The sequence below is a fragment of the Podarcis liolepis genome (assembly GCF_965112155.1).
Source record: "Podarcis liolepis genome assembly, chromosome: 14".
Taxonomy (NCBI): domain Eukaryota; kingdom Metazoa; phylum Chordata; class Lepidosauria; order Squamata; family Lacertidae; genus Podarcis; species Podarcis liolepis.
In genome coordinates, this window is record NC_139569.1 from 21545631 (window position 1) to 21565454 (window position 19824).

Sequence of the window (19824 nt, forward strand, 5' to 3'; positions counted from 1 at the left end):
CACTCCTTTTCCAATGTCACACTTCTCTTCTCTTTCTCCTCTACCCAGCTCCTTAGCTATGAGGGCTGTTACGCAGACAGCACAGCTATTGGTGCCATGTGCTGCAAATTCTTGCCATACATATCTGAATATGTAAAAAGGTAAAGGGACCCCTGACCATCAGGTCCAGTTGTGGCCGACTCTGGGGTTGCGATGCTCATCTCGCTTTACTGGCTGAGGGAGCTGTCGTACAGCTTCCGGGTCATGTGGCCAGCATGACTAAGCCGCTTCTGGTGAACCAGAGCAGTGCACGGAAACACCGTTTGCCTTCCCGCCGGAGCGGTACCTATTTATCTACTTGCACTTTGACGTGCTTTCAAACTGCTAGGTTGGCAGGAGCAGGGACCGAGCAATGGGAGCTCACCCCGTTGTGGGGATTTGAACCGCTGACCTTCTGATCAGGAAGTCCTAGGCTCTGTGGTTTAACCCACAGCGCCACCCGTGTATTTGTAGGCAAATTTTCTAAACATACTTTCTAATACCAATTTCTAAATGTATTTTCTCTCAAGCTCTAAAAGTAATTTATCATGACATACACATTTTATATGTATTTCTTTTTTTAACCCACATTGTAAAATTTGGTGTAGTGAAGGAGGAGGAGAACTGTGTTTCATCAGCACATTACCTTTTGGAGTTGTAGATCAGGTCAGATCACATTCAAATCCACAGAGATCAAATTAATCAATGATTCTTAGCAGTAGCAGTCTGTGGGGCAGAGCAGGATGCAGTGTCCTGGTTCCCCTGGCTCACCCAAGCAGATGTCACTACTGGTAACTGCCCTTGCAGTGTTTTAATGATCCAACCATGTTGGCTCTCCCATTTAAATGGTACCCATGTGCTCCGGCTCTGCTCACATGGTTGGGACAGCTAAACATTGTCCTAGCCAGTGGTATTTCCCCCCAGAAAAAGAGGTACCAGAAGTCACCATGAACGCCTCCCTCGTTCTCTTATAATGGCAATGGTGCCCACCTGAAAGGTGCTAGAACTGAGTTCTGGCTGGGGGGAAAAAAGCCCTGGTCCTAGCAGCTCTAGAGTGTCAGGCCTGAGGAATTCCCTCTCTCCCCTTCCGATGGTTTCAAGGAGCCGGGAGGAAACAAGAAAGCTTTTACTTATGATTTATTCAGTCAATGTGGTAACAGACAAAGAACTTCAGTCTTTCCTCCATGATGGAGTTACTTACTCTGGCTCCTCTTTCTTCCACCTTCCCCAACAGCACAAGCCACTACGGAAGCCTCCCATTGACAAATGTCTCTGCGTACATTGTTCTTGTACCCTCAACGACTGTCACATCCTAGGGGACAGAGGATCCTCTATGCTGTTTGTTGAAGTGTTTGCTGGCTGCTGTAACCACTCCCTTACTTCTCCTAACTCTGCATAGCTTGGCTGCTCACCTGTCTCTGCTTTATTATCTCCCTCGAGGCTTGGCTGTGATTCAGTAATGTCTCTCTGCTCCCTGTCAGCTACAGGAGAAGGGGTGGGGCATCCCCACCATCCCTCTGCCTCTCCATTCCAGTCCCTGACATAGAGTAGGGATGGAGCAGTGGGACAAGAATTAAATTCAGTTCACATTTAAGGTAGAACCAGTACACTTTCCAAAACAATATGTGAACCAAAACACAGCCAGCCTTAAAAAAATGATATACTTCTCTGAATTTTATAATGTATTTGTCTAGCCACATATGGGTATAAAATGCTTGTATTCAAGTTTAGTGTCATAAAAAGGTGTATTTTTGCAACAACAACAAAAACCCCCACACAAAAAACACAAAAATGCATTAAGGGGAATTTTTTTTTTTGGGGGGGGGGGGGAATAATGTTAGGCAAAACAGCATTGGGAAAAATGTGTGCCTTAGTCAAAATATACAGTTTAAGATAAATTCATCCCAAAATGAGTTTCCATACGAACTTTTTAGATAGATAAAATTGCAAACTGACGTGAAAATGTTCATAACCGAAATAAATCTAAATTAACACATTTGCCCATTACTTCTCAGGGGTTGGTAATGGGAAAGTGTGCCAGGGAAATGTTTACTAGACCCCTGGCACTCACTCAAGTCCCTGATATGAAATACACATACCGACCACTATTCAGGGTTTGCTTTACTGCCTGTAGAATAAGAGATGAAAACAGCCCATGAGGAAATGGACTTTTCATACCCACGTGGGACCTCCTCACTTCACAGCAGGTGGTCTGAAGGCACATGAGGCCACCACCGTGCTGAAGCTAAGCAGGTTTACAACTGGGAGACCATCTGGGGACCCACAAATATGCTGCCTTGGATGAAATATCAATGTATGGAATTTTGCTGAAGTGGTGGAATTCTGGGCTATACAGTTTCAATAGGAGGGAGCTGTATTACATTTTGAGTGTTATCACTCCCCTCATGTAGCAAGTTCCTGTGTGGGAAACACACTTTCTGATGTTTTCCCCACACAAGTCAGGGGTGAATCACCGCCAGCCATTTCCCCCAAATCACGCCTACCTGCTCCATACCTGAAATCATGTGTGGTATCTGGCATGTGGCAGGTACAGATGTGGCTGCCAATGCACAAGCAAGAACCTTAAAATTTGAAAGCCCTTGCCCTGGTTCAGAAGCTCCAGCTGGTGCAGAATGTGGCAGCTAGAGAAACGGGGGCACCTGGCCACTGTGGCGCCACTGTTAAAACATTTGCACTGATTGCTCATCTGCTACAAAGCCGGGTTCAAGGTCCTTCTATTAATTTTCAAAGTTCTTAGGTCAAACACCTTAGGTTCAGTGAACCCCAGAGACTGTCTGCTCAACCACTCAGATCATCTGCAGGAGCATTGTAAGCCCTTCCATTGGTTGGCAAGGCTCATTTGGCAAGAAGAAGAAACTGAGCTTTCAGTATCATCAGTTCTGTCCTGTGGAGTACTCTTGCTAATACAGATTCAGCAGTCACTTTCTGTTTTGACTTTTAAACACATACTGAAAACTTTTCTATTCTGTCAAGCTTATGCAAGCAATTAAGAATATAACTCCATAATGTTGCTGTTGTTAAGTCATTTAGTCGTGTCCAACTCTTCGTGACCACATGGACCAGAGCACACCAGGCACTCCTGTCTTCCACTGCTCCCACAGATTGGCCAAACTCATGTTCGCAACTTTGAGAACACTATCCAGCCATCTCATCCTCTGTCGTCCCCTTCTCCTTGTGCCCTCCATCTTTCCCAACATCAGGGTATTTTCCAGGGAGTTTTCTCTTCTCATGAGGTGGCCAAAGTATTGGAGCCTCAGCTTCAGGATCTGTCCTTCCAGTGAGCACTCAGGGCTGATTTCCTTAAGAATGGATAGGTTTGATCTTCTTGCAGTCCATGGGACTCTCAATAGTCTCCTCCAGCAGTATAATAGTTAGTTGATAGTTAGCTAATTTCTGATTTCAACTTTCCGAATTTGGATTGGGTGTGCGATAGAATTCTTGTACATATTTTTTATTTAACCTATGTCTATTGTGGACGGATCTGTAGTATGTGCCAAGGCTGTGCATTCAGCTCACATGAGGTCTTCACCATACCATGAAAAAAATGCTGCGCCCTAGATCACACCCAACACTTCCCTCTATGGCTGCCCATTGCAGGGAATTTTGTGGGGTGTAAGTTGACCTTTAGGGGGGAAAAAAGTTTGCCGTGACTGACCTTCCCATCAGAGAGCTTTGAGGAACTCTGAATGGTCCCCAGAACACTTTTCAAAACCACCAGCCATAAACAAACCCTCGGTATCAAAATCAGTGGGTGAAAATTGTTATCAAAAACCTTGAGCATTTGTTTCCTAGTGAGCTTCAGTAGGTATTTTTTTAATAAACACAAACGCACATTTCTGGGGCCCAGATCATCTTTTTGTTGCTGTTTTTAAAGTAAGATATTTTTGCTTATTGTGTAGAGAGATGGTCTGTGGGAGCTGCAAAGGATGACAGATAATCCATAACTTCCCCTTCTCTCCATCACCTCACACACCCTTCATTTGAACTGGGGCATTTTTGATATCCTACCATCTCCCTTGGAATGCATGTCTCATTCCTCTGTTGCCTCTTTTGTAAATGCTTCAGATCTACACCTACAGCTCTGGACGTTTAGAAAGTTTGAAGGTTGACTTTCCTCTTGGAGATGGTGTTTAAAATACCCTGACTTTAAAAAAAAGAGTTGCTACTCATTGACCTTGTTAATGATTTTATTTAATACTATTAAAGCATAGTTGCAATTCAGGTTGGTTTGTTTTTAAATTAAAAAATAAAATAAAATCAATGAGATATATCTGTACAGTAGGGTTGGGGAACCTCAAGCCCAGGGCCCAGACACATCCCTTTGGGATTCTCAGTTGGCTTATCAGACTTATCCCAGGCCACAATCTTCACCAGGCCCTGCTTGCACCTTCCCCAGGTAATTTTGCCTAGCTGAAATATGTCCTTGAGCTGTCTTAATGCCCTTTGCTAGCAGAGACAGATTTAGGGCAGTGTGACTGGTTCTGCCACACTGGGTGCTGAGTCTAGGAGGCGCTGTAGGGCATTACAACTATGACATACTGAATAGAGCAAAATGGAAGGCGAGAGGTAGCAGGCACCAAATGTTGGTCTTGCACAGGGTACCGCTGAAATTTGAAAGACCAAAGCCTGCTCCTGTTGCTAGGCTATCAGTTCAAAAGCACGTCAAAGTGCAAGTAGATAAATAGGTACCGCTCCGGTGGGAAGGTAAACTGTGTTTCCGTACACTGCACTGGTTTCACCAGAAGCAGCTTAGTCATGCTGGCCACATGACCCAGAAAAACTTTAAAGAGTCATTCGCGACTGGACTTAACTGTCAGGGGTCCTTTACCTTTTGTTAATGTAGCATCCTGTAGAGAGGTAAGAGTCATCTGTGCTGCAGCACCCACTGTTGCCTTTGACTCTACTCAGCAATGATATGCAGGTCTTTGGAAGGTTGCCAGTGAGGCAATGTGGTGCAGGTGCTGAAAAATGGTTACAAGGCCCTTTGATAGATGTGGCAGTGGATGTGCCTCTGTAACAGACTGGATGTGAGCCAATAAATGCAAGCTTAGTCCAGACAAGATTGAGTCACTGATATTGGGTGGTTCCCTAGATCAGATGAATGGAATGTGACCTCTTCTGAATTGGGTTAGATTCCCTCTGATAGAGCAGCTTGGGTGCACTTCTAGAATGACCCATTGTTGTTGGTTGAGGCTCAAGCAGTCTTGGTGGCATAGTTTCGTCTATCAGCTACAGTTGGTGCACCATCTGGACAGGGATAGCCTAACTTCTGTTGTCTACACTCAGGTGACCTACATGGGGCTGCCTTCGAAGATTTTTTTGGAAATTGCAGCAGGTGCTGGATTTAGTGGCCAGATTGTTCACTAGGCAGAATGGTCTGACCATATAGCATCAGTTCTGACAGTATTGTTCTGGCTACCAATGTTTCTGGGCTCAATTCCAAGTGCAGATTTTGACCTATAAAGACTTGTACAGCCCAGGACACCATATCACATGAACTGACATGGGCCCCCTGATTGTCATTTGAGGCCCTTCTCTCTCCATGGAGAGACACGATAATGGGTCTTTTCAGTGGTGGCTCCCTGCTTCTGGAATGTTCTCCCCAGGAAGATTTGCCTGGTACCATCTTTATCTACATTTAGTCACCAGACAGAAGCTTTCCTTGTTACCTGGGCTTGTGGCTCTTACATTGAAGGGTTTCAAAAATTTGTGGTCGCTTTTAAGGGGGTGGGATTTGTAATAACTGTATTTTATGTGTCTGGATGTGCTTCTTAGATATTTATTGGTTTTGTTTGTTATCACTGATGTGACTCTAACATTAGCATCACTAACACTAACATCAGTATAGTATATTTTTCGGAAGTCACACTGGGTCACTTTTGTGAGGAAAGCAACTTATAAATATGATCAATACTAATAGTTATATAATTGATAGTACTGATGCGTTTACAGGGGGCCATGTCCAAAGTGAGTTTGAAGGGCTTAAAATAATTGTTTTGTTTTGTTTGAAACATTTCTACGGTGCCTTACAATATTTAAAACGTCTAAGGTATCTTACGAATGGAACCTAAAGCAACTATAGCTTTGTAGAAGACATGAGCCAAAGATTTCAGATCCAGTCACAGCTCCTCAGTCTAAAAGGATCAGGTTAGAGGTTTGTCTTATGCAAGTCTATGCATATCTACTCAGCGGCGGTCGCTGGGGCTGGTGGGGCAGAAGTCAGGGAGACCAACCATTAGGTGGAGACAAAGCCCATGACAGGTAGAGCCAATTCATTCTAGGCTAGCCCTAAGTCTCCCCACTGTTGGGCTTCTTTCCCCCCTTTCTTATCCTGCTCTTCCTCTCAAAGGAGCCCAGGGTAGTAAACAGCAAGTGATAAAACAATAAAAGCATCTTTAAATTAAAAATAAATAAATAAATAAAATGAATTGGGGGGGAGTTTAAAACTACTCCCCCCCAAAAAAAAACAGAGTTCTTTTTGTTAGACACAAATTCCTAGGTGTCAGAAGAAGGTTATGTATGCAACAACTGCAGCCCGTTTTTGTTAGCCCCAAAATGGAAAGTGGGAAAGGTCCAAACTAAAGAGGATTGGCAACTTAATTTGACAGAATATGCAGAACTTGCAGATTTAACACATAAAATAAGAGAGCGAAAAGAACATATGTTTAAAGAAGATTGGAAAACATTTATTGAATATATTGAAAATAACTGAACACAGCTGAAAATGCTGGCAACACTAAGATACATTCAACAGGGTAAATAATTTTTGACAGGTGGAAAAGTGGAAAAATAATTTGAATGGTTATAGTAAAATATGCAGGAATGTATGATATGTAAAATAAACCATGGAAGGAGAAGGGAAGTCACTGTATATCTTAAAGTTCGTAAAATGTTTATTTTGAAATGTAAAAATGAAAACTTGACAGAAATTATTATTTTAAAAAATAGTTCTTATCACTGGATACACCAGAATCTGTTTTTGTCTCTGAATTACATTTGCCATGTGATCATCATGGGAAAAGGTACCATATTGATTACACTTCTAAAGCTAATGATGATCAGCAAGGTAGGTAATTGCAATAGTTTTGTGTGTTCAGTGCTAATCTTTATAAAATGTCAAGGAAGACATTCTGCGCTGCAAACTGGTTGGCTGGCTAGCTAGCTAGCTAAGGAGAGGAGGAGAGTGTTGAATAATAAGGAAATACTATTCCAAAGGTTCTATGAAGCAACATTTAATAAAATTCAATTGGTCTGGGAGCCCAAACGGTTTTGGCTAAAACTTTGTGAAACCAGCCTATAGTAGAAGTTAACTGAAAGCAGAGAACAGTGAGTTCTCTGGAACAGCAGGAAGTTGATCTGAGAAAGATCAATGCTTAGTTGAATCTTTATATACTTGGAGCAAGATGCCTTTCAAATCCCAACTATGCAAATGCAAAAGCAAGCTATTAAATTGAGGGTGAAGAGCCTCAGGGTGGGGATGAATTATACACTGTCTTTGTTCAGTTTCCTCAGTAAAGTGACACTAGACTTTCTTTTTTCCTCTGGACTTTGTTTGTATTACAGGCAACCCCCAATTTGTGCAGGGGTTGCTTTCCTAGCTACCACATGCATTGACAGAGCATGCATAAGCCCGGCCCGCCATGTTCTGCCCCCCCCCCCATTCTTCCCTCTTCCGGGTGCAAACTAACCATGCATTATGGTAATTGTCACACACCAATTGAAGATGTGCAAAATGGTCACTTCCTGACTTTAAGTGACTTTGCTAACATAGCTATCAGAAACGTGATGACTGGGAATCAATCATTTATTGTACAGTCACAGACTCATTAAAACAGAGCATACACAGATAATAAAAACATAAGCATTGAAACATACACTTCTTTAAAATACAATGCAATACTAAGGATAAAACACTCACAAATTCACAATACAAAAGCTGAAACATGAAATACAGGTTGCTAAATACATTCTCATTCTAATTGCAATTTGAATCATCTTACGAGACCTTTGAGCAAAGAAGAGAAACTTGGCCACTAACTCTGTTGCTACTTTGTTTTTTTTTTGTCAGCCAATAAATATTCCAGGTGCCATTCCACTGTCCTAGCAGGGTCTTTCTTCATAAGGGATGTTGGGCAAGAAGCAAAGTAATCTATTAGGTTCCTCTGCAGGAATATTACTTACAAATAATACACGACTCAAACTTTTGACTACTTCTCCTCCCACAGGGACATAAAACAATCATCATATGGGATACTTTGATAACCCCCTTGCGGAAGGTAGACAGTTAAATCTGGCCCTAGAAAAGGCATTTTTGAGGTTAGTAAAATTATACAGATATGTAGCATATCCAGTAAATTTTAAAATTAAACCAGTATATGTTTGCAAGCATGTTCTGTGGGCATTGGATATAAAATATTGGCAATCAATATCTTTGATTTGTTGTTCCAGAATAGATTTTACAGCGACTGGGACTGGAGTTCTGAAGTCTGGATCTTGGTGGTTATGATATCAGTAGGCATGTTAGATCTACTGCCTCTCACCTTTTCGTCTCCCCCTTCACTTTTCAGCTCCATGAGCTCCCATTCTGGATTGATCAGGACCCAGATTTCTCTCCTAAATTTCATTCTGCCACCATGGCTTTCTTTTGGCCTGTCTGCTCATCTTTCTCATATTGTTTACAGGCAACATGTCAATAATCCTTGCAAATTTCAGTCTTTGAAGACCTACTATTTTAACGTTTCTCCCCCCTACTCTTAATTCCTTGTAGCTTTCAAGACAGCAGATGAGTTGTGAAAGAGGTCAACTAAGGGTAAGTGTAACAATATGCAAATCCTTTTGGGCAATTGGTGAATTGTTCCTTGTTATTGGAAAGGACCTCTGTTGAAGAAATGGTTCTGTATTGTGTGTGTTTTTAACTCAAGGGTGTATTTAATACATGCAAGGTCCCATGCTTGGCACTGGTCAGAGGTAATCAAGTATGGTATTATAAAGCATAGACTTTGTTTTCAGTTTATGATTAAGAGGGAGTATACTATTTCGAGGGTGGGGGGTATTGTGATAGACAGATTTTGTAATGCAACTTTAGAAAGGAGAACAAGAACTGATTTCTCATGTTGTGAGAAGGGTGAGCTTTGTACAGAATTGAAAATCTTCTAGTGAGAGTCAGGTTGTACTTCTGTTTGGATGACAGCAAGGTCACAAAAGTCTTATTTTATCATCTGCTAAAGCAAACATAAACTCTTCCCAATGTTTTTTTGCAAAGGAACCCACTGAGTATCCACTTTACCACTAAATTATAGTTTCTCATCATCTCCTCTGCTGAGGGAGGTCTTGTTGATATCCATTTATTATTTATACATGCCGCAGTGAATATCCGGAATTTGGTTAATGTGACTTCCAGCCTTTACCTGGGGAGACAGGAGACAAGAAAATATTTATTTATTTATCCATTCATTCATTCTATTATTTACTTGTCACACACATTTACCACCAGGCTTTTAACTTTTAATTATCTGTGGCCTTCTTCAGCATTTGGAATAATTTATTCCTACCTTTTAAACATGATAATTTTAGATTTTTTTCCTGATTTGTTCTATGCTGGTTTTAATGCATGTGTTGTTTATTTATTGTTATAAATCACTTTGAATTATTTTGCAATAATAATAAAAAGTGACTAATAACAGTATAATAATACGGGCTGCTCTCATGGGGAAGGAAGAGCCCTCCTGAAGCAGAAGCTGTTTCCCCCAACTCCTCTCCTGTTTCTGAACTTCTCTTAATGTATGCTGTTATTTTTCTTACTTGCTCTCTTAGAAATATATTTTGCTTCTTCTTTGCCCCCCCATGTTTTTCTGGTGTTGTCACTGGTTGTACTGTGTGTGTGTGTGTGTGTGTGTGTGTGTGTGTTGGGGTCATCTTACAATTGACTCTACCTCCTTGGTCAGCATCATTCTCCCATTCCAAGAGCAAGGCATATAAATGCAATGTCTGTATCCAATGCTAGCTGTACTCAGACCCATGAAAATTACTAGATATGCCTAACATGGGTTCATAAATTCCAGAGGTCTATTCTGAGTATAACTTGGTTGTATACATCCCCATGCTTTGAACAGGGAGGCAGGCAATCTCCCCCACTTGCTATTTCACTCATGTTTGCTAGCAAAAATTCTTGGTGAAGGCTTCCTTTCGCTAATGTAATTCCACCTGTATTGTGCTCTGCCAGGCTGGACCGAGAGTCAGGTAATAAAAGGCAAAGATTTTCAGATGAAGATCAGCTAAAAAAGAGCCTTGTTGAGATTCCTCCTTTGAATAAGCCCTTCCCTTTCATCTATACCCTGAGCTCCCTTCTTCCTATTATACTCACCCCTGCTGCAAGTGATGTTATTCCAAATCACCCTCTCCCCACTTCCATTTTATATCTTCTGCATCTAGTCCCAAGATGTGCTTTAAAAAAACATTTCTCGCTGGCATGTTTTATTTCCCCCCATCCTCTGAATCTCATCTTGCTTCCTTGTTTTATGGAGGGGTCTTGTGGCACTGAATTCAATGCCCTATGCTGCAGCACCTCAAAAATGCTGGAGGAAACACACAACATGTGTGTGTGTGTGTGTGTGGTGGCAGTGGTTGTTGTGTGTGTTCTTCCTATTTCATTTCACATTGTGGCTGATGATGGGGGGGGGGGGACCCAGACTTTGAAACATGAATCATACCCGCTTATTTAAGGCTGTGAAGCAGCTTAGGATCACAGCCTTAGGTAGAAATAAGCTGTAATTCATAAAGCTATAAAAAGCACAATGACAGCCCCAGAAGCCTGTCTTCAGCTTGTGTTTCGACTCCCTGAAAGCCTGAGACTTTTTAACCAAAAGCCTTGACTTTGTCACAGCTGTAATGTTCTTGTTTAAACTGATGAAATAACTTCGCTTGGGTCTATGGATTTGGATTGTTGGTCTATCTAGACAAGTTCCATCTGCCTCAACTTGCACCAGCTCCCAAGATTTCAGGCTGAGGTATGGCCTCAGCCCTATGTACTCATGAGACCCTGTAACTATGATGTGGAAGGGAAGTGAATTCAGCCTGAGGGCACTATTTCCTTTTGGGCAACCTTCTGAGGCCTGTATGCTAGAGGGTGTGGTGGCAGAAGCAAAAGAGGGCAGAGCAAAAACTGTAACGTTGACTTTGGGGCAGGAAAAATAATTCCTACATATATTTACATACCCTTCTATATTCTGCACAAGAATGCTCTCTCGCCCTGTGATATCCAGCAAGTGGTATTCATAAGCCTTGCCTGCAGTCGTGGATGTTAAGTTGTGGGTGAACATATCAGACGACACGGCGATTCTTCATACAGCTCTTGTTTATTCACAGGCCAGGACAGAACTGAACTGAAGGGTTCAGTCAGCCTGCTTATATAGAGCTCCAGTACAACGTAACTGTAACAACTTTCTAAAACTATCCAATCACTGAACGTCACTTTTGATCCCTTATTTGCATAACTATCTATAGTATCCCCCTGCTGGCCCAGGGTGAGAACTTCAGTACATAACAGTGGAGGCAGAGCTTTGGCCATCATGGCTTGTAGCCATCAAAGGACTTCTCCATAAATTTGACTAATCCTTTTTTAAAGCCATCCAAGTTGGTGGCCATCACTGCCCCTTGTGGGAGTGAGTTCCATAGATAAACTATGTGCTGCATAAATAAGTACTTTCTTTTGTGTGTCTTCCAACATTAATGGTTTGATCCAGCGGGGTTCTTAGGAGAGCTGAGATTAGCTGAGGCATTTTGTGGGGTGTGCAGTCACTCACTGCCCTTGTGAGTTGGAAGTGTGTGAAACCATCCCTATCTGCACTCCACACCTTTAGGTGTACATGTTTAACTATAATGTGTGATGGCCTCCCAGAATTCCCATTCCTGAATATTTTCATTTGTTCCAGGATTCCAGTCCCCCCCGCCAAAAATAAATAAATAAATAAATTAAGCATCTCATCCCAGTAATTTCTTAATTGGCTGGTGTTAGGGTCAGTTTATCATTTGTTTTCATCTATGGGTGCTAAGCATTCATCAAACTACCACAGAGGATTTTTTGTTCAAAACAAAAATCCATCTTTGTTAGGCGACCACAGTTGATAAAAATCCTCTTCTTCCTCAGCATCTGTTTATGACTTTCCTTTCTTTTTATAGAAATAGTAATAGCAATGGTAATAATAACAATAGTCATAGTAACAACAACAACAACAACAACAACAACATATCCATATGGCTTTCCCTACTTTTGCAGCAGTAGTAGGAAGCAGTAATGATAATAATAAATTGCACATTTCAATAAGTCTTTCTCTTTTTTGTAGTAGTAGCACTACAAATGATAATACTAATTAATAATAGTAAACATGTGGCTTTTGTAGTAGTAAGATTTAATAAATACTACCACTGATGATGATATTGATGATGTATCTATATGAGTCCCCACCCCCTATTTGTTGCTTTATTTCCCTCCTTTCCAAGTATCTGCTGGCATAGCAATTGCAACTGCAGAACCCCAAGAAACACTGGAGGTTTCCCACAGCTCTTATTTTTCTACATCCTCGAGTTTCCATCACTGGCTCCTTCCAGTAAATAATGAATGGCACATTACCAGCACAGGGTACTGTGATCAAAACTGGGCCATCAGAGTTGATGTAAAGTGCAGATCACGGTGTTCGTATTTCTGTGCTTGGATATTGTAAGGGCACATACAAAACACTGCACAACATGAAGAGGAACGGAGGAAAATCTTGACATCTCCAGATAAGTATTCATCTGCTGCTCTCCAGCTGCAGACTAAAAGCTGTAAGATTGTCACAAGTGTAAGATTAAGATGTGGCAAAACAGGGGTGCATAATTAGTTACATTCTCTGTACCCCACCCAAATGGCAGGCTTTTTCCAGTTCCACTTTTGGAAAAGAGAAGGAACATTGATGTCCCAGAGATGGATGACAGAAATAATAATAGGTGATATAATAATACAGTGGTACCTCGGGTTAAGTACTTAATTCGTTCCGGAGGTCCGTTCTTAACCTGAAACTGTTCTTAACCTGAAGCACCACTTTAGCTAATGTGGCCTCCCACTGCCACCGCACTGCCAGAGCACGATTTCTGTTCTCATCCTGAAGCAAAGTTCTTAACCTGAGGTAATATTTCTGGGTTAGCGGAGTCTGTAACCTGAAGCATCTGTAACCTGAAGTGTATGTAACCTGAGGTATAATAATAATAATAATAATAATAATAATAATAATAATAATAGGTGCTCTGGGGAGACATCTGTGTCTGTTTACATTTTGGCAGAATGTCCTAAACCCTGTATTAAAGGCAGGAGTCAAAGTACATTTAGGGAACTGCAGAGAACTATGATGGAAGTGCAGCCATGTTCCCTGGCTTAAAACTGCACGATTAGCACATTCTCATCGGCTCTCTGAAACAGATGATTAAAGCACATAGATCTCAGTCTCTCGACCCTCTCTCTACGTCAAGATAGGTTTGCAGCTATATTTAAAGCAGGGAAGCTTTACTCAGCAGTATCTTGACTCTGTTATGCTAATTCTATCTCTCCCCACCCCCTCACCCCCACATAAAATAACTGTTTCTAAAATAATCTTTTAAAAAGTGTTTTGCTTGCCAATCCATCCTCTTAACTGCATCAGTGAATAAATGGCAGCGGAATTGGCAATGTGAGCATTAGCATAGCAAACAAAGCCAAGGATTTATTTTTTTATTTATTTTTTAATGCTGGGAAGTAAGAGCAGCTGTATTAAGTCTGATCACATTTGGGTTCATTTGTTAGCTCCAGAAGCTAGTTCTGGAGGAAACATTCCTGAGCCCCTGGAGCTCCTGAGGTCCATGACTTGAGCTGAAAGCTGGAGCACTAATCAGAAAGGCTCCCAATGCTTACACCAGGCTTGCCAACACTGAAGCTTCATACTGCAAGACACTCTCAAGGGCTGATGTTACACTTCCTTTCTCTGCCTGAAGAAGGTGCCATAGCACGAACAGTAATTCCACAATAGCCCATTAGGTCCCTGCCACAGCTGGGGGGGGGGGCAGCGTCACAGAGATCCTTGAGTAGTTTTTTATAGAAAATGCAATCTTCCTTTGTTTAAGAGTCATTTTGAGTGTGTGTTGGCGGCATAAAAGAACCACCTAGTTGAGAGCCATGTGTGTTTCAACATAGAACACTCTCAGTGATGTAGAAAAAAAGGTGCTCAGTTTTAACTATAAATTGATAATTATGGGTTGCATCTAATTTTCATCTTATACAGAGTAGACCTGTTGGAATCAATGGACATGGCTAACTTTGATATACTCATTTCAATGGGTCTACATCGAGTAAAATGTTAGCTAGATGCACTGCAATAAAAAAGTCAATTTATTGGCCAATTGCCACATAAAGTATATCCAAGTGATATGCAAACTTTTAGGAACAATAAGCATAACTGACAAACAGAAAAGGAACCATATGCTAGAATAATAATAAAAAAGAAAAATGAACAGTACATAAGGATAAAAACCATGCAGGAAAAACAAACCAAATAAAACAGCAGGGGGGAAATATACAGTATTGTCAACCAACAACACAATGGCTGGGGAAAGTCTTTACTTGGAGCCAGAAAGGTGCCACTGATGGTGCCTGGTGTACCTCTCTGGAAAGAGCATCATATGTGTGGGGAGCCACTGCTGAAAAGGCCCTGTCATTTATCATTGTCCTCTGAACCTCGCTCAGGGAGGGCACCGGGAGAAAGACCTCAGGAGAAGATGGAAGGGGCCAGAGTCTGAGCAGGTAAACACTGAAGTGGTGCTCCTAAAGGTGCAAATGGGTGAAGGGAGCAAGATCCTCCCCGCAGACTCCCACTTTCCTCCTTGCATCCTTTTTCCCAGGGTGCTTATCTGTCAGCTTGCTTCCAGTGTTGGAGCTTGCTTTACTGAGAAGAAAAGTATACAGGGAGGAAATCTATAAGTGTGTGTGTGAGAGGAGGATGAGTGGAAGGGATAGATGTCTCTGTCAATACTGGTGACTCTGTGTTTCTCATTTTAAGTTCAGTTTGCTCTAGTTCTGCGTATCTTTGTCTTTAGAAATAAAAACAGGTCTACATAAAAATTCAAACACATTTAGATGCACATTTTTCTTAGTATTTTTTGTATGTAATTTTGCCTAATATATGCATTTTTTTTGCAAAAGGTTTTCAGGTAATAGAATGCATTTTTGTATGTTTCTCTCTCTCTCTCTCTCTCTCTCTCTCTCTCTCTCTCACACACACACACACACACACACACACACACGTTCTTTTCACTAATATATACATTCTTATACACATTACTCAGTTGGAGAACTGTATTGTAAAACATGGAGAAGTGCAGATTTTGAAGGGAAGTTATGTTTAGGTTTGTGAATTGATTTGAGAAGTGCAAATTTTGTAAATATGCCTTAAAATGCAAACAAGGAAAATTTATCTCCCTTTGGGGTAGTTGTGCACACCTACTTCCTGTGTGTGTGGTTTTTTATTTTCAATAAAAAATATTATAATTATTTCATTACATTTATATCCCACCCCTTTCTTCAAGGAACTCAAGGTCATGTACCTGGATCACCCTCTTCACATTTTATCATCAAAACAACCCTGTGAGATAAGTTAGGCTGAGAAGTAGTGTGAGGCACACCAGTGGGTTCAGGGCCAGATTTAGGTTTGATGAGGCCCTAAGCTACTGGAGATAATGGGGCCCTTTATATGTCCAGCTGTCCTTTGTCAATAACAAACTGTCGCTGGTTTTTGTGTGTTGAATATACGCTATATGGTAATTTATGGACCATACTATTTTAGGGAGCAGGCAGGGCCCATTACTTACATCATAGGAGCCAACACAACACAAAACACTGTTGTTGTATGTAGGTTTTATTTTATTTGTTTTTTTATATTATATTTTGGAAATGTACATCCAGGTTGTTTTTTTCTTTAATCCCCCCCCCCCCAAGAGAGTGGGGCCCTAAGCTATAGCTTGTTTAACTTATACATAAATCCGGCACTGAGTGGGTTTCATAAATGAGTGGGAAGAAATGAATTTTTTTGAAAGAGCTGGAAGAAAATATTTTTGAATTCTTGGATACAGAAAGTTTTTCCTTGTAAAAAGCATATTTTTTATTTTGGTAGTTTTAACTCTGTTGCTCTGTTGCCATAACAATGGTGGTGATCAGTGGCCAGCGGGCTGCCAATTCGAAACACACACCCCGCCCCTATAAAAATACCATGACGTAGTGTCATTTTTCTTTCAGTGGCATTGCTGGAACATGAATGACAAATTTCAGCAAACCAATTATGAGGGAGAGTTATCTTTTGCACAATGGTGCGTTTTTGCAAGATACGGTGCGGGAAATGCTCCATGCCCACCAGAATATGGGGTGTGAAATGGATCTTCAAAAGAGAGGAGAGGTCCCCAGCAGGCTTTTGTCACTTGGCATGCCTTCCTTTGTTTGCTGCTATGTCAAGATGGAAGGAAAAGAAGTTTCCTGCATCAAGTTAACTTTGCGGATACATCTTCAGCCAGGCACATGACAACAACTGGTTCACTAAGTGTGGGCTGGAGGGAGGCGAGCCCATTAAAAGCGAAATAACAGCCTAAAGGAGTTGGCAATGAAACCTCCCCAAATCCCTGTGCATCGCCCTTAACATCTTCACTCTCATTCACTGGACTAGGAGGGCTCCCCTGGCATGTGATTGAAAGACAGCTCATGCTTGGAAACTCGCCTTTCTCAGAGGGAAACGGTGGATGAAAACAAAATACTTGTTAGGTCAAGGAAACAAGAGGAACTGGAGAACAGCCCTGTCTTTCAGTGGAGACACTAATGATGTCCCACTGTAGAATGTCTACAGAATGCTCTTTGTGAAGACATGATGGAATGCATGGGCATTCCACGCATGCCGTGCTTGGCTTGGACCTCAAGACAAATCTCTTTGAAAATGTGTTGTGCTTTTCGTATTTTAAAAAGTTAGCATTTCTACCAAGATATAAAAAGCCAGCATATACTGCCTGAACAATAAGAAAGCCGCTGGTTTTAGACAAATCAAAGGAGGCACTTCTTCACTTCACAGGATATGTAACCCACCTATGGATTTAATTGCCCCTGAGAGATGCAATCTTGTCACGTATACCCAAAGTAGGACCTGCAGCAGAAAGTTGAAGCATGTGCTGGTTTTATAGGAGGGACGGGCCTGTTCAGGTTTCTGCTGACCAGCCACACCCTCTCCCATATTGTTCCTATATCTATGTTTATTATATTCATTAGGGGGAAAAGGAAATATACAGATATCAGTAAATGTGAGAAAGATACTATTGTCCAGAGTAGAAAGCAAAATCATATATAAAAAAGATGCAAACATCTATCAAAGAATAAAAGTATAATTTAAATTCAAATCATGTGATATTTTATCATGATCTATCAGGTAAGTATATCTGCAGGTGTTCTGACATTGAATCCAAAATATTAACAAGACCTTCATTTAACAGCAGTTTTGTTCATTTACAGAAGAGGAAAAATGTTCAGATCAACCAAACCCATTTATATGGTGGCAGTGGAGTAACCTCCATATGGAGGAACCTCCATGTTCCTCCATATTTCTGTATGTTATGAAGTCATACCACACGGAAATACATTTATCAGTCTTATTTTGGTGCCTCAAAACTCCAACTTTACAGGTCAATTTTCCCAAATTGGGCCATATTCCAAGCCAAATTGTACACCAGGACACTACAGAGGCACCAGTTACATCTCTTCCATGTCAAGTGATGCTACTGTTTTTGGCTTCCAATAATTGACTAATAAGATCTTCACTATTCCCTCCTTCACATGAAGCTTAAGCATAAGAGTGGGAAAAAAGGCCTGCTAGATCAGGCCAGTGGACCACCATAGCTCAGCATCCTCTTCTGCCAGCTGCCAACTGGATGCCTCTGCAAGTAGGACCTGAGCACACAGCAGCTTTTCCCACTTCTCTGCAACTGGTACCCAAGGGCTTTAAAGAAGCAACTCAGCCTCAGGCTGAAAATGGTTCTCCATCTCTACTTCAGAACTTGGTCAGAACTCTTTTCTAAGCATTCCTTCCCATCTCTTCAAGTTGAAAAATCTCTCTTCTCCACTCCCACCCCCCCCAGTTTGCCCACACCTCCTTGCTTTTGTTTCATTTCCCCTCAGCTGCCCAAGCACTGTAAAAGGTAAAACGGGAAACTAATTATATAGGCTAGAATCGATTAACACAGACAAAAACAGAGCTGACATGAAGTGGCCAGGGTGTTCATGAGCCAGTGAGCAGCAGTGGGGTTCGATGGCTGTTTCAAAGCTTGGTTGACATCAATTCTCCTTAAAGTACTCTTCTGGAATATCCTTCACAGAGGTGGCTGGACTGGGCATCAAAAGAACTCTTTCCAAAACAAATGAAGCCATTTGCAGTATTTCGGCGCTGACCTCCAAGCAGTATCCCACGATGGCCTCTTATTCAAATCGGCTCAAAAGGAACAAAATAGATCTTTACAGCCAGCCCACCAGGGAAACCTGCAAATTAAGCTGCAGTTAGAACTGCAGTTTTTTATTCTCTCTCTCTCTCCCCCCCCCCACTCCCCACTATAATTCCAAACCCATATTGAGCAGCTCTGCAACAGGGGCTCTGTGCTTTGAGTAACAGGCCCAATCACCAGTGACTAAATAGATTGCCGGAATAATTGTTTGACTTGTCCCAACTAGGGATAAGGGAGAAATTCAAGGCTGATTAATTTGGAAAGTGCAAACCAATTTAGGAAAGTTGCAAACAAAGTAGGCTTGCATTAAAATTAAAACATGTGGTACTTTCTTTGTTCTTTGCAAAACAACACAAGAACTGAAACACAGCTAACTTTGTATTTTATTTGTATTTATTTTATTAGATTTATATACCACCCTTCATCACTAGATCTCAGGGAGGCTGAAATATGTACTTTTTGGAATCTACAATACAATTTTCCAGTATTAGGAAAGTTTTAGGGGAAAGTATGTATAACATACAAAATTGCATTATATTGGATTGGCAGAAATTGCTTGGAAAGTGCAGCATATTATGCAAAATTGCATTAAAATGTGTATGTTAGGAGAAAGGTGCATGATAGTTTTTCGTGAAGCTTTTTGATGGTAGACTGATTAAGAAATGTAACAAACTCAACTCAAGTTTGGAAAGAATAAAAACTGACAAATTACATTTCTGTCCATCTCTCCAGCTCCCACAACTATTTATCCAGCTTCCTTTATGGAACCAAATTAGACCTCTTGCTTCCCACCCCTCTTCCAATGCTCTGGCTGAATTTCATATCCCTTGCCAATGGCAACTGGTCTCTCAGTCATGAGTCAATGGTTTGGATCACACTGTTCCATCTTTCCCAACCTGGGTTCCTCCCTTGCTCCCCACAATTGTGTCACAAATGTAAATGCTACAGCTTGCAGAAACTCTTAGCTTAGTGCACTAGCAAACTTGACTATATACTCAGCAAGCTAATAGAAAGTGAAACAAAGCAACCTGAAAAATGTGGAGTTCAGTTGACCGTGACAGTAGATGAGTAAGGTAATTGAGGTGAATGGTATTTGTACTTATTAAGAATCTACAGTTGGACCATATGGTTACCACTGATGTTTGTCAAACTCTTCTCAGGACCTACTGTCTAGGACCTATGCTACTTACAGGGAGCTCTTGCCTGCCCCCCATGCCCCCCCCAAAAAAACCCCTTTTGTTCATTTCTGATAGGAAA

The 19824-nt window shown here is 41.3% G+C and overlaps 1 protein-coding gene across 32 annotated transcripts in view; it reads left to right on the top strand.

Annotated features, from left to right (window-relative positions):
* RBFOX1 (RNA binding fox-1 homolog 1) overlaps positions 1 to 19824 on the top strand; it is a 1450244-nt gene that overhangs the window by 958755 nt on the left and 471665 nt on the right. For 28 of the 32 annotated variants that reach the window (XM_083473685.1, XM_083473688.1, XM_083473683.1 and 25 more), the window contains one exon: positions 8807 to 8848. The exons of the other annotated variants lie outside the window; for them this stretch is intronic. In XM_083473685.1, the coding sequence (XP_083329811.1) occupies positions 8807 to 8848 (42 nt within the window). The remainder of the gene's footprint in view (positions 1 to 8806; positions 8849 to 19824) is intronic. 32 annotated transcript variants of the gene reach the window in all.